Source organism: Bubalus bubalis, chromosome 12 (assembly GCF_019923935.1).
Source record: "Bubalus bubalis isolate 160015118507 breed Murrah chromosome 12, NDDB_SH_1, whole genome shotgun sequence".
Taxonomy (NCBI): Eukaryota; Metazoa; Chordata; class Mammalia; order Artiodactyla; family Bovidae; genus Bubalus; species Bubalus bubalis.
The window spans coordinates 103839352-103853143 of NC_059168.1; the positions used below are offsets into that span (position 1 = coordinate 103839352).

Sequence of the window (13792 nt, forward strand, 5' to 3'; positions counted from 1 at the left end):
CGCTAGGAGGGTTTTCTTCCACAGCAACTTTGCAGGGTCGCTCCAGAGCAGAGCTCATTTTCAGCTTGCACCCCAGACCAAGCTGACCTGATTTCGCATCAAGTTTGGCCATTGTCCTCCTCTCTGACTTCATCAGAAGGGTACCCTACGCCGCCATAGCCGTGAACTAAGAGAGGAGGCTGGCGCAAGAGTCGTGGATGATGGCAGTTGGGTCGCCTGCTGACCAGCTTTCTGTCGCTCTAGCCCTGGACTGCTGCTGGGCCCTCCCAACCCCGGAACTTAACGGAGCTGTGGGGCCTTGTGTTACGTTGTCCAGCTCTGGTCACTTGATGGCCTGTGGTCAAAGGGCCTTGTAGCCTGCCAGGAGTTTTTCCCAAAGCACATCTATTTATTTTAGGTGGTATGGCCTTTCTCTAGAACGCTAGGGTCTACGTCATCATTTTCTCAGCTAAGGTTGGCAGGAACTCCGCAGTCCATCTTTCTCCACTACAGACTCCTCTGTTACTGCAAGGGCTGCTGGGTACTATGGCCCAGGTGGCAGGATGTATGCACCACCACCTGGATCTCCTGCAGAGCCCTTCCCCCTCAGGACCCCACTCAAAGCAAATCCTGTGTATGGATTGGACCAGTACTCCCAGACGTGGAATATGTTGTGTCCAAAATTCTTCATGATGGGGGAGCGTGAGATGTGGTCATTTCCCCTTTATTTTCACGGAGAGGTCCTTTCCTGCCCTTGATGACTGGACCTGGAGATTTTCACTGACTTGGGGCCAGTCTTCCCAGTGGTTAAATCTCCAAGCATCTGGAGTACCTGTTTTACCAAGGCCTCTGGTGCCCCTTCCCGCTCATCTGATAAACATGATGTTGTCAACCTAGAGGATCAGGTCATGTAGAGTGGGATGGTTCAGACCCCTTTGTCCTGTGTTGTGACAGGGAGTGGGTGAGTCAGGGTGGCCCTGGAGCAGAGCCACAAACACGAAGGGGCAGACGAGAATGTGCCAGACGGATGGCCACACACGGTCAGCTAGAGGGCGCATTAATCTGCTCTAGAAAAGCCGCCACGTCGGCCCCAGAGCTGCAGTTGAGGCTATTGCTGGGCTGAGTTTGTGGCAGTCCACCGTCACCCTCCTGGCTCTGTCTTGCTTCCGTTGGGGTCAAACTGTTGAATTAAATGGGGGCCTTGATGGGGTCAGCACCCGTGCATCCTTGAGGTCTTTGAGCAGCACCAATCTCTCTGTTTTCCCCAAGGATGTGATGTGGTTTCTGATTTACCCTCTTGGATGAGGTTGGGACTCAGGTTCACAGGCTTCCCAACTATGGTATAGCTACTCCCTCCCAGGTCAGGGAGCCAACATGAGAGTTCTGCCAACTCCCAATTATGCGTTTGGGGGCTGGGTGAGCCTTGGATACAGTGGATGGACTCTGGGTCAGACCAGGGTCATCTTGGGGCCATTACCTGTCATGCACGTGTTCTCACAGTAACGGGAGGTAGTAATGATGCTTTGGGTCCCTGGTCAACGAGGACCACGTGGACCCAGGTTCCACAGTGTCTACCTGTTTCTCCACTGAGCAGTTCACCACGTAAATAGCTGTGAGTTTTTGTGGGAAAGAACTGGGGGAGCCTTCTTCCTGGGGACTTGGCTGTTCCATCCTTCAGTGGATTCTGGGTCTAAAAAGTGGTCCAGGAGATAGAGCAGGGACGGGTACTTTCATGTGGCTGCTGCCTCTGCCTCGTGCGTATCCACCCTCGATTTCTTCTGATCGGATGGATGGAGATGCACCTTTCTGGGCCCACGCATCTGTCCCCAGGGCATTCTTTGTCCTATCAGCTGTGTCCAGATGTGTCCCTGGCTACCGTGGCAACCTTCTGGCTCATCACGGTACTTGAGCCCCCTTGTTCTGACTATCCTGGAGAGCAGACGTAGCAGCACCTCTTGCCACCAGCCCCGGCCCACGAGGACCCCCAACACCAGCCCTCGGGTGTCCCTCTGAGTGGCGCTGGTGGCTCTTTGCTGTCACATTTCCCTTCGCGGCGGCAGATGGCGTGTCCTCCAGGCAATCCTACAGAAAACAGTCGCCCGGCACTCACTCTTTCGCCATCTGCTGCAGTGATCCCAGCGTGGATCATTCCCTCAGTGTCGGCCTGACCTCCTCCCGGGGCTCTTGCCAGTGTGGTTCCTCCCTCATCCCGCACGAGGGCTCCCCTGGGAGACTCCTCCTGAGGCCTCACTCAGCCTCAGCTTCTGCTGCCCCCGGCAGCTGGTCCTGTAGGCCCGTCACAGATTGCCCGTCTCCCCTGAGCAGCCCCATGGCCTCCCTGAGCAGATGAAAAGGGGTCTGAGTGTGAGCCCCCAGCCGGGTGGTCCAGGGAGGAGGCGGGCACGGCCCTGAGGGAGGCTGGTGGGGTTTTGAAGGCAGAGACCTCTGTGCCATCTTCCGGTGAGGGCTGGGGGCTGGCTGTCACAGGGGTGGAACGACCGCTTTCCAGGCCCTGAGATTCAGGGGAATCTGAGATTTCAAAATTTTCAAGCAGATTCACTAAGATCCCCAGGCTCCAAGTCTTCCCCGGGTCGGGCTCTTGGTGAGGTGGAGAAGCCAGCCTGGTTCTCTGGCCTCCGGTACACTTTCTAGTCCTGCCGGGGGATGTGCGCGTCTCCGTGTGACACCGAGGAGGCCCTCTGGCTCGGCCTTAGGTTGCAGGTTAGGTGGTGACGTCACCCTAGCCTTCCACTGTCTTTCTCCATGGACCCTTATCTTTTCTCGAGCCAACTCCCAACACCAGAGACATGGCACCCAAAGCACATTTCAGTCCTCTCGTATCCTCCCCAGCCCCCCATGTGGGGGGCATCTTAGGGGTCTGTGCACCGCCAGGGAATAACCCCCGCTGGCAGGGAGCCCCACACTAAAGTCCTATTTGAGAGCCCACTTCATGGGGCTTCTGACACCACCTGACTTAGACCAGGTGAGCCCTCGGGGGGTGGGGGTGGGAGCTGGACAGGCCGGGGAGACGCTGGTGGTGATGCGGTCTCAACAGAAGCCTCAGCACATCCCCCACCAGCTGTGATGCTGGGGGCCCTCCGGGGCCTGGGCCTTGGCCCTTCCCGCGCGGCCAGGGGGGCAGGTGGTGGGGACGGTCCAGTCTTATTGCTTAGGACCGCCGGCATGCGGTGATGGTAAAACGTAGGCTGGGTTTTCACTGGCTTTATTACCTTACAAACACTTCTGCTACCCGAGCGCCCTTGACTGCCTGTGCCTGGGCTTTGTCCGCTGGTCCCGGGCTGTGTTCACCCGTCTTTGGACACGGGCTGCTCGTGGCGCTAAGTGGGTGGGTGAGGCAGCATCCTCCAGATAAGGAGGAGTCCCCAGGAAAGACCCAGCTGTGGGCCTGTGCGTGGCTGGGAACCCTCCCGTGGCTCTGGGACCAGAGTCTCCTATCCTCAAGGGGCTCATGGGCGGCGGGCTGAGCAGTTGCTCCAGGCTGGTGGGGAAGGGGCTGGGGTGGGGAGGGGCCAGGGTCCCACTTCTTCTCCTGCACCCCCAGGTGTGGAATCAGAATGGCAAGAGCCCCTCCATCACCTTCGAGTACACACTGCTGCAGCCGCCGCACACCCACCGCCTGCAGCCCATCTACTACAGCTTCTCGGATCCCACCTCCGACAGTGCCGAGAGCCAGGAGCTGGACGGGGCCGGGCTGGCGGGCTTCTTGCAGCACAATGCCTCCCTCTTCGGCCAGGCCTCCTCGGAGCGGCTGGGCCTGGACAACCGCCTGTTTGGCCACCGGGGCCCGGGGATCGAGCTGGGTCTGAGCAGAGGCCAGGAGAGCAACGAGGTGTGCGCGCAGGCCAGCGGCAGGGCCTGCGAGGGGCCCCCCAGGGGCAAGGGCTTCCGAGGTAACCAGGAGGAGGGGCGGGGCGGGGGGGCTCCTAGGGAGAGGGCCCTCGGGTGAAGGGTCTTCAGAGCCCGCAGCCCGCAGAAGAGGGCGGCGGCGGCACCGGTCACGCGCGGGCTGCGGGGCAGGTGTGCCCCCCACACAGCTCCTTCGAGGCGGGTAAGGCTATCTCCACTTGATGGACTCGGGGACTGAGCCCTAGGGAGGGGTCTTGCCCAAGTCACGCCATCCCCATCTGCTGGGGGCAAATCCTAGAGGGTCTGACCCTATAGCCTGTGCTCTTGACCACTTGGTGGAGACAGACAATGCAGCAAGGTGCGGCGAGAACTCTGGAAGGGAGTGATGGGCAACTGAGGGGTACAGGGAGGACCTCTGGCCCTTGGCAGGGGGGACCCCTGAACTGAGGGCCCAGGAGTGAGTTAAGGGTGAGCCAGGGGAGGGCTTGGGGCAGGCAGGGGACCTGCATGGGGCGGTCTCCAGGGGGAGTGGCAGGAGGCGCAGGGGGAGACTTGGGGGGTGGACTGGGGTCCCCGAGCCCCAGGCTGGCAACTGGGCTGTGCTCCTGAGGGCTGTAGGGGGCTGGCCACGACCATCACTCCTGCCGAGGGCAAAGGGTGGACCAGGCTTGGGAAGAATGCGCTTGCTAACTTGGGGGCATGTTTCCGAGACCCTCGGAGTCCTCAGGTAGAAAACACTTCGGAGGCTGTTAGTCCCCCGGGGCTGCGGTGGCAACCGACCGCAAGCTGGGGCCGTAAAGCCACAGAAACGCACAGGTTCTGTCTTCAGCCAGCTTCTCCTCTGTCTGTGCGTCTCCCCGTGTTCTTCTAAGGGGCATTGCAGTTAGAACCCACTCTAAACCTGTAGCGATCTGCTCTGGAGCTCTGTAGTCTGTAAAGATCTCATTTCCACAGAGGCTCACATTCTGTGGTTGTGGGGCAGGCATGCATCTAGGTTGTGGGGACCCTATTCAACGCCCCCGCTGAGCTCAGGCAGGTTCCCCAATGAGAGCTTGTCTGGGTCGGCTTGCGGGCCTCCGCTGGACGATCTGGGTCCTCTCACTGGGTGGAAACCTGCCTCTGGGTGCTTCCTGGATCGGGTCTTGCTGCAGTCCCGCCCCCCCCACCCCGGTCGGCACTACCTGCCCCCCACCCCCCCGCAACCAGGGCAACCCTTGCCCCACATGAGGGATCGTGGGAGGTTGAGCACTCGTCTCCCCCGTAGACGGTAACGCCACCCTGACGGTTCTGGTGGGAGACCCGGACGACCGAGAGGCCGACGCCCGTTTCGCCTCCCAGGAGCTGCTCTCGGCCAACGCCATCTCTGATCAGCTGCTGGGCGCAGGCTCCGACTCCAGGGAGCTCCCCCTCAACGAGACCGTCAACAGCATCTTCTCCCAGGGTGCCCCGAGGGGCTCCCCGGCCGAGAGCCTCTACCTGGACTACGAGGAGAGCGAGGGGGCCGGGGCTTACCTGCTCAACGGGTCCTACCTGGAGCTGAGCAGCGACAGGCTGGCCAACACCTCCTCCGAGGCCCCCTTTCCCAACGCCAGTGCCAGCCTCCCCGCCTTGGCCGGGAACCGGACGCAGAAGGCCAGGTAGGCGGCCTCCCCGGCCCTGTCTGCCAGGGCTGGTTGGGGTGGGGGGGCCTGGGCAGGGGTAAGGGGGAGGGGGCTGCCCCTGCCTGGCCCCTCGGGGAGCCAGAAGCCTGGGTTTTAGCGTCTTTCCCACAAGTTAGTACCATGGGTTGAAGTTCCTGCTCTGCAGTGGGGCTGGGAAGTGGGGAGGTAGACAGTCCTGTGCACGTGGGGCTGAGCATCGCCCATACAGAGGCAGGCTTTCATCCCAGCCCCCTGTCTTCAGGGACTGGTAGGGCTCAGAGAGGTAGGTGAGTGATGCCTTTGGGGCTCAGAGCCTGGAGGCTTGGCGTCCTATGGTTCTTTGTCTGGACGGTCATTGCACACATGGCCATCAGGCATGAGGTGGACATTCCCTGAAGGTGGAATGGCTCAGAACAACCTTCCCTGCTGTCCAGGGAGGAGACCGGGGGTTGGTCCAGTGGGGTCCCCAGCCAGGGGCCAGATCCCAGGTCAGGCACTGGGAACAAGGCCTTCTGCGGCGTTGGCTGGAGCTGCTTCTGGGTTTGGGATGTGGGAGGGTCCAGCGGTGAGGATACACTGCAGACACCTGAAAAGTCACAGCAGGGGACGCCTGGACAGTCACGGCTGGGGACGCCTGGACGGTCACAGCTGGCCCTGGAGGAGTCTGAGGCCATGAGCCTCCGGGGCTGGGGCCAGCTGGGAGCAGGGTGGCTCCAGGCCTGCTACTCTCATTCCCTCCAAGAGGACAATCCTGGTGACCAGGCCCCTGTTGGCCAGAGGCTCGCAGGGCAGCGAGGCTGTTTAAGCAGACGGAGGCGGTCCAGCAGACACCAGTGTGGGCGAGGCCTGGAGGCCGGAACAAGCCCAGCGGGTTTTGTTTCGTCCTGTTTTCTGCGGACCCACCTAAACCCCTTGGCTTTAGACACCAAGCCAGTGGAACCCTCACCAGGGCTGGGTGTGCAGAGGGGGGCATCCTTAGGGAACTGAGTTTGATGGAGTATTTGGGGTTCACCCTCAAGGTGGCACGGTTGGAGGCGACTCATCCCCAGAGGACAAGAGCAGGGGGGCTAGGCCCCTGAGCCCACAGGAGGTGCCCTTCTGGCCCTATTCTCAAGGTGTTTTTTTTTCTGAGGCTCCGTGAGACTCCCCGGCACATCTGGGCCCTTCTGAGGGGGAGACTTTGCAAATGCGGACAGAGTGGGAGGTCCGGAGTCCCCGAGGCTGTGCTTCCTCTCCCAAGGCCCATTGAGGCCATCTGCTGGCCCGACATGGGTCCAGAAGCTCGCAGAGTGGGCCTCAGGGATGTGTGGGACCCAGCGGCTGGAGGGGGACAGGCTCTGAGTCTGAGAGCGGGATTCAGAATCAGCTGCACTCGCCTGTGTGACCTGGAGCCAGTTACTTATTCTCTGAGCCTGGGGGGCTCTTCTCAGCCTCAGGGGTGTCCAGAGGACTGAATTCTATCCAGGGCACCTACCCAGGAACCAGAAAAGAGGAAGGGTCACAAATGCACTCAGCCTCCAGGGCTGGGGGACGGGCCCTCCTGGGACCATGGGTGTGAGGATGGCCAGCTCTCCGATGGTCGGTCCCTGCCTGAATGGGTTTATAGAGGCGGCATACAGGCTGCTGTTTAATGCGGCTAGAGGCCTGGAAAGTGCAGTGGAGATCCGGGTCACCATCCTAGCTCGGCCCCCCTACACGCGCACACACACGCGTGCGCACACACACACACACACACACGAGTCCCACGGGACTGGGACACACCAGTGATCCTCTGTGGACCTCAGTGCCCTGTCCCTGAGTGAGGGGCTTGTCGGGGGGCTCGTCAGGGCCGTCAGCTCAGGCACCTCAGGATCCCCAGGATCCCCAGGCCGGTCACGGTAGCAGCTTTCCGGTCCTTAGGTCACATTTTAAAGAGTCTCTCCCATCTGGTCCTGTGGGTTCCCGCCCCCACTCCTGGGCCCTTAGGGGAATGTCTGGGATTCAGGAACCAATACAATGACCATCAGGGCTCAGAAAGTCCCCGACGGGGTGAGATGGGGCCACTGCCCGCCAGCGGCTTCAAAGGAACCGCTGACGGAGACCAAAGATGGTCTTTGGAGATAAAGGGCTGAGGCGGCGGCGGGGGAAACCGCCAGGCCAAAATAGCCCCGGCACGGCGAGTTGTCCAAACACAGGAAGTCGCGTCTGCTCAGGGAGGGCGCAATCCAGGCGTGGTCCAGAGAGCAAGGTTATTTTCACCTTCTCGGAACCGCCTCGAACAACCAGGGGAGGCCTGACTCCAGACGCCAGGGCTGGGACGCAGACCTGGGGTCTCTCTCGCAGCCTGGGTGGGGGCGGGGAAGCAAAGCTCTTTCCAAGTCTCTTAGGAACCATCCAGGCCATCCAGAGAAGGTTCCAGATGAAGGACTTGGAGTGTCCCTGCGTGATGCCCAGCCCAGCCTGGCAATCAGCAGGCGCTAGCTTCCCTCCAGACGGAGGCGGTGGAGGGCTCTTGGTCCAGCGATTTCCTGGGTGCTCTTCTCTCCAGAGAGCAGAGCATTTTAGGCTTGCGTTGTTGTGCAAAGACGTGTTTTGAGCAGGAGGGCCTCCCCTGTGCTGCGCTGGTGCGAACTGGGGCGGGCAGCCCCTCCAGAAAGATCTTTGGTGCTGAAAACCCAGAGGGTTATTTTGAACGGCTTGCTGTCTCTCCACCATGAGTCACGCTGCCTGCTGGCCCAGGAGTGTGTAATTAGATAAAGATGGCGTGGCTCCCCCACGGGTGGGGTGGCGGGGCGGGGCTGAGGTCCTTGGTCCTTGTTTGTTCTGGGGGAGATTTGGGAGCCGTTGACGGGAGGGCGGGGGTCACTGCGCTGTGCGGGACATCCGGCTCTCCCTCCCCGAGGAGGTGCCGTGGGCCCTTTGTTCAGAGTTGCCTGGTCTCGGGTGGGTGGGGGGCCCATCTGAAAGGGCCCCCTCACTTTTCAGGGGCATAGGGGAGGACCTTCCGATTCCCCCTGTGTGTGTGGCAAGGCCGGGGCAGGCTTGGACGTGGGGAGGGTGCGGCCACCCGGCGAGGGCTCTCGGCGGGTGTGACCCAGCGACAGGCTGCTGTAGGCTATCCACTCCATCGCCTCGCCTGCTTCCTGGGCTCATGGAACCGCATCAGTGAGTTCATGACTTAATGTCCGTCCGTGGGTAGATTATTTCCTGGTTCTCAGGGCAGGACGTGCCTTCAAGGCCACAAGCGCCGTGTAAGAGCCATTCTTGTGAAATTCCAGAAGTTGGAAGGCAAACTTCCAGTCAAATCCAAACCAAGGTCTCTATCACAGAATCGACGGGAAAGCCTTTTATTTATTTGTTTAGTTTTAAAGGGTTTTTTTTTTTTTAATTTTTTGGTTGTTATTGTCGCTCTGGACCATTTTTTAAAGGTCTTTACTGAATTTGTTACAATATTGGTTCTGTTTTTAATGGGGTTTTGGTATTTTGGCCATGAAGCATGTGGAATCTTAGCTCCCCGACCAGGGACCAAACCCTTAACCTCTGCAGTGGAAGGCCAAGTCTTGGCTGCTGGACCACCATGGAAGCTCCTGGAAAGCCTTTCAGAATGTGCACTCTGCAAACCCTCCTCTAAGCCTGACCTCCGGGGTGACAGAGGTCCCCAGAAAGGACCTGTGGGTGTGCCCCGTGCAAGGGTCTTGGCTTCAGGTGGTCTTCCGTCAGCCCCTCTGGATGGGAAGCGAAGCAGGGCTGGGCGGTGGGCCCATCGCCCCGCGCCCCCCGGCTGGCTCCGGGGGCGGCTGCCTCTCCGGGCAGATGCTGGGCTCGGGGAGATGTCTCCGCCACCTCCCTCGGCTCCTGCCGAGTCCACAACGAGCCGGCACATTGGATTCCGAGGTTGGGCCCGGCACACCGACTGGTTCAAAGAAGCAAACAGTCCTAACAATAGTTGGCCGGGCCGCCTGAGTTCCGGCCAAGAATCCCAGCCCGTCGCTGGCGGGGACCCAGCCAGGCGTTCCCTTGCTCAGCAGCCCTCGCAGACCTGGGCAGAGGCGTCTGCAGGGGATGGCCCTCCCCCATCTGCCCCAGGGGCTGGTCTGTTTTGATCCCCGGAGGCCCGGTGGCCAGGGGGCCCCCATTCAGTCAGAATTCCAGCTGGGGAAGGCTGCAGGAGAGGATTCCGGTGCCTTCTACGCACACCAGGTGCCTCTGAGGCCCCTTCCCGGGGATGGGGGAGGAGTCATCGGCGTGCTCCTGCTGGGGGGGTGGTGAGAGGCCTGTGGGTGTGGAAGGGGCAACTATGATGGCGGGGAGCCCCAAGTTCTTCACCCACGCCCCCCAGAGCTCCCGGAGGGCCCCGACAGCCGCAGGGCCGTGTGCTCAGCCCGCTGTTGAGATGGAAAATGCCAGCTCCCCCTCCCTCCTAGCCCTGCCACCCCGGGGGTGCTCCCTCTAGACAGTGGGCACTGGGGCCTCGGAAGGGCAGCGAGGCTCTGCCCTTTTGCCAGGAGGAGGGGCTCAGGACAGGTACACACAACCGCGCCCCCCACCCCAGTGATGAGAACCTGCGCTTCCCCGGAACTCAGCCCCTTCTCTGCCTCACCCACTTTCAGGACCAGGCCCAAGTCCCGCAAGCAAGGCGTGAGCCCCGCGGACATGTACCGGTGGAAGCTGTCGTCCCACGAGCCCTGCAGCTCCACCTGTACCACAGGTACCCGAGACGGGCCTGGGGGCGCCCGCTGAGCCTACCTCCACGGCGGGCGCGAGTCTGGGCGTCGGGGCCCATCCACTTGCTTGTAGCCCCGAACTGCCCGCGGTGAGCTCGTCTAGCGGTTTCCTGGCCCACGGGATGCGGTGGGACGCGGTGGCAGCCTGGGTGTCCGCGCGCTGGACCACGTAAGGGTCCAGCCGGGTGGGAGTCAGTCAGCACCCCCAGGCTCCCTCGTCCATCTTTCCGCATTCAGTACATCGTTAGGAAAAGCCTCCTCTTGGTTAAAACGTAGGAAACCTCGGGTGGTGAGGAGAAGGGGAAAGTAGACCCGTGTGGACCACGACAGAGGAAACTTTCCAGATTCTAGGGCCTCGTCTGGGGAGGAAACAGCGGCGGGTATCGGAGGCCCTGGGGCTGCCTGGACAGACACTTGGGGTCAGTAGGTGTCAAGCCAGGGCTTGATGTCTGTCTGCTCACTTGACCGGCCGCCGCTGCATCAAGATGCTGGCTTGCAGCCCGGAGGCTAGGACCCCACCTGCCTCCAGCCGTGGTCCCCTCCCTGTAAGGTTGGATGTCAGACCCAGGTGCCAGCCTGCGGCAAGTACAGGGAGACCCCGGGTGCTGCCGTATCTGTACCTGGGACGTGGTGTTTGGGCAAGACTGGGCTTGCTGCTGCTCAAAACGTGCGAGGTCCTGCCCCTGCCCCTGCACTGCCACCCCAGCTGGCCGGAGCTCTGGGAGCCCCTGCACGCTCTGGCCAGCATGGCGGAGGAAGCAAGAGGCTGACGGGGCCCTGGACAGCCGGGGGCCTGTGGGGGTGCAGCATCTCAGGAGATGTGGCCGGGGAAGGAGCTGGGGAGGTGGTTCTGCAGGCCGCTGGGGGGCCACCAGCTCTCTGTCTCTGGCGGGAAGCCAGGCCCGCTCCCGCAACACTGTCCTTCCTCCCCCAAGCAGGGCAGGTGACGGGCTGAGATTGCCCCCGATATTCTGGAGGGTTCGAGGAGGGCTTTGTGGGGGTGTGGTGAGCACTTGGGATGAACTATTTGGTCGTCCACACCCCATGCTCTTAATTTCTTAGTCTCTCCTCTCTACCTGTAAGATGGGACGTCCACCTATCCAAACGTGGTTATAAGGGTAGACGGGAAAGGAAAAAGAAGCAATCAGGGTCAAACCTTGACAGCTGGCTGCCATCAGCAGGACTGCTGCTGCGTGCCACCAGGGGGGCCTGGAGCAGCCACAGCGCTGGTCCGGGGAGTGAAGTCGGGGCTGAGTGCTGGGGCGGGGTGTTGGAGGAGCCCGCTTTGAGAGCCTGCTCCCGAAGGGCAGGGTCCCATTCTGAATCGGGAGCCCCGACGTTATCTGTTGGACCCCACGCGTGCCGAGGGGGCCACAGCACATGTGGTGGGGAGCGTCTGGTCTTCCCCTTGGACATGTCCCTGCCCTGGAGGTGACAAGGCTTGAGATCCCTCCTGGACGAAGCCGCCCTGGTGGTGAGCGGCTGAGCCTGGCCCTGGACAGAAGGTGGTCCCCAGGGAGGTCACCGCACTGTGTCTTGACGCCCACAGGCTGCTGGGCAGGGGATGGGCTGGCCCACCCTGGGCAGCCCGAGGTGCAAAGTAGGATGCAAGAAGAAAGGAAGTGAGGAAGACAGGTTCTGGCTCTACCGAAAGGATGCGCTCTCCTTCAGACGAGCCCGTCTGGGACTGGAGTGAGCGGCCCCGACCCAGAGTGGGTTCCCTGTTGCTGTGGAGGCACCAAATGGGGTCCAGGCGGCACTCCACAGAGGTGGTGAGCCAGGGTCCCTGCAGGATGGCTCACCTCCACACACCCTGTGGCGAGCTCCTTTTGAAATCCCACTTGTCGGGGTGCCGACCCCAAGGGGATCGGGGGAGAGGGTGGTGGTTTACAAACCTTCTGTGGCCTGTGGGGCCCGTGCAAGCATCACTGGTGATCAGCGAGTCTCCTGTGTCCTGAGCCCCGGCCACCGCAGCCATACCAGCAAGCATTCTTTCTTTTCCTTAAAGATGCTCTTGAGAGCGGGAGAAAGGCAGGTGGATTGGTTTGGACCCCTCGCTTGAGTCACACGGGATGATTCCCGATGGTTCTTGGCACCCCCCTGGCCCAGAGCGAGGGGAGTGGAGTGGACGGCCTCTGAGACCCTCTGCCTGCGGGCAGAACAGGCCCACCCAGTCCGGCGTCAGGGCCTCCTGCTCCTTCCCTTTAGAGGAAGGGCTCAGTAAGAAGGTTTGAGAAGCCCCGCATTCCGGACTGACGCCGTGAGGTGGTGCCCAGAAGACCGGAGCTGTGCCTCCCGTCCCGCCTGGGGGGTTCCCGGGAGCGGGTGAGTGGCAAGCGGAGGCCTGGAGAGTCTGACCGCCCTCACGTCACCCCCAGCCAGGGACGGCGCTGGGACCAGCAGTCCCATCCCTCCTGATCAGGACCTGCTGTTTGCCCTGATGACGAGGCGAGAACGAGCAGATGCTTGCTGAGGGGCTGCGAGTCCTCAGACTTGGACCTCTCTGGGCCCCAGAAGTGGTGTCTCTGGAACATTCTGAGCAGGCCTGGCCAGGAAGCCAGCCCCCGGCTCAGCGACGGCTAAAGACGACACAGCCCAGCGCTGGCAGAGGGGAAGCCGTGATTGCAACCTGGCTCGTCCCTCACGGAAAAAAGAAAAAATCCCCGTGTGGGCTGCCTCCCAGGCTGTTTTCATTCCATGCAATGCTGGGGCTTGGAGAGGCAGGAGCTGCTGGCTCTCAGACACGCGCCCCTGGGCAGGGAGCGCGAGTCGGCAGGGGCTCTTGGTTTACAGGGCAGGGCAACCCCTGAGGGGAGATCATCCGGCAAGGCTGGGTCCCTGCCCCTCGGCACGCATGCGCTGGTAATAACGACAACCCCAGCCCCTGACCCCACCTGTGTTCACACTTGCCCGAGTCACCCTGGCTCCTTGGCAGGGAGGGAACCACGCACTGTGGAGTGAGTCTGGCCCCTGTGTCAGCCTGGTGCCTGGCATGGGGGTGCGGGGCAGGAAGACCAGAGAAGCAGAAGGTGGAGGTGGCAGTCAAGGAATGAATAATTTTAGTTGAGGGCTGGCCCTTTACATACGGTCCCCCCACAGGATTTATAGAGTGAAGTGAAGTGAAGTGAAAGTCTCTCAGTCGTGTCTGACTCTTTGCGACCCCATGGACTTTGTCCATGGAATTCTCCAGGCCAGAATACTGGAGTGGGTAGCCTTTCCCTTCTCCAGCAGGTCTTCCCAACTCGGGAATTGAACAGGGGTCTCCCGCATTGCAGGCGGATTCTTTACCAACTGAGCTATCAGGGAAGCCCGAGATTTATAGAGTAGCAGGTATTTAATCACAAAAATGATAAAATAAAGTTTGAGAGGGAGCTTGATAAGGACTAGGGCATGCCATGGGAGGGCAGGGAGGACCTGAAAGTCGAATGTAATCTCTGAGGAGTCTGGAAGGGGCTGGAATGGTTAGATTACGCATCCATGCATCCACCATCCATCCATACTTCCCCACCTATCCACCAACCTACCCATCCATCCATCCACTCATCTATCCGTCCATCCACCCATCCATCCGTCCACCACCAACCTACCATCCACTCATCCATC

General features: G+C 61.1%; 1 protein-coding gene across 4 annotated transcripts in view; it reads left to right on the forward strand.

Annotated features, from left to right (window-relative positions):
• The window catches only part of ADAMTSL2 (ADAMTS like 2), a 34320-nt gene that overhangs the window by 13542 nt on the left and 6986 nt on the right, over nucleotides 1–13792 (forward strand). For 3 of the 4 annotated variants that reach the window (XM_044926510.2, XM_025262391.3, XM_044926511.2), the window contains exons 10-12: nucleotides 3542–3890; nucleotides 5111–5483; nucleotides 10076–10173. In XM_044926510.2, coding sequence (XP_044782445.1) covers nucleotides 3542–3890; nucleotides 5111–5483; nucleotides 10076–10173 — 820 coding nt within the window. The remainder of the gene's footprint in view (nucleotides 1–3541; nucleotides 3891–5110; nucleotides 5484–10075; nucleotides 10174–13792) is intronic. The other variant, XM_044926512.2, reaches the window with a different exon arrangement.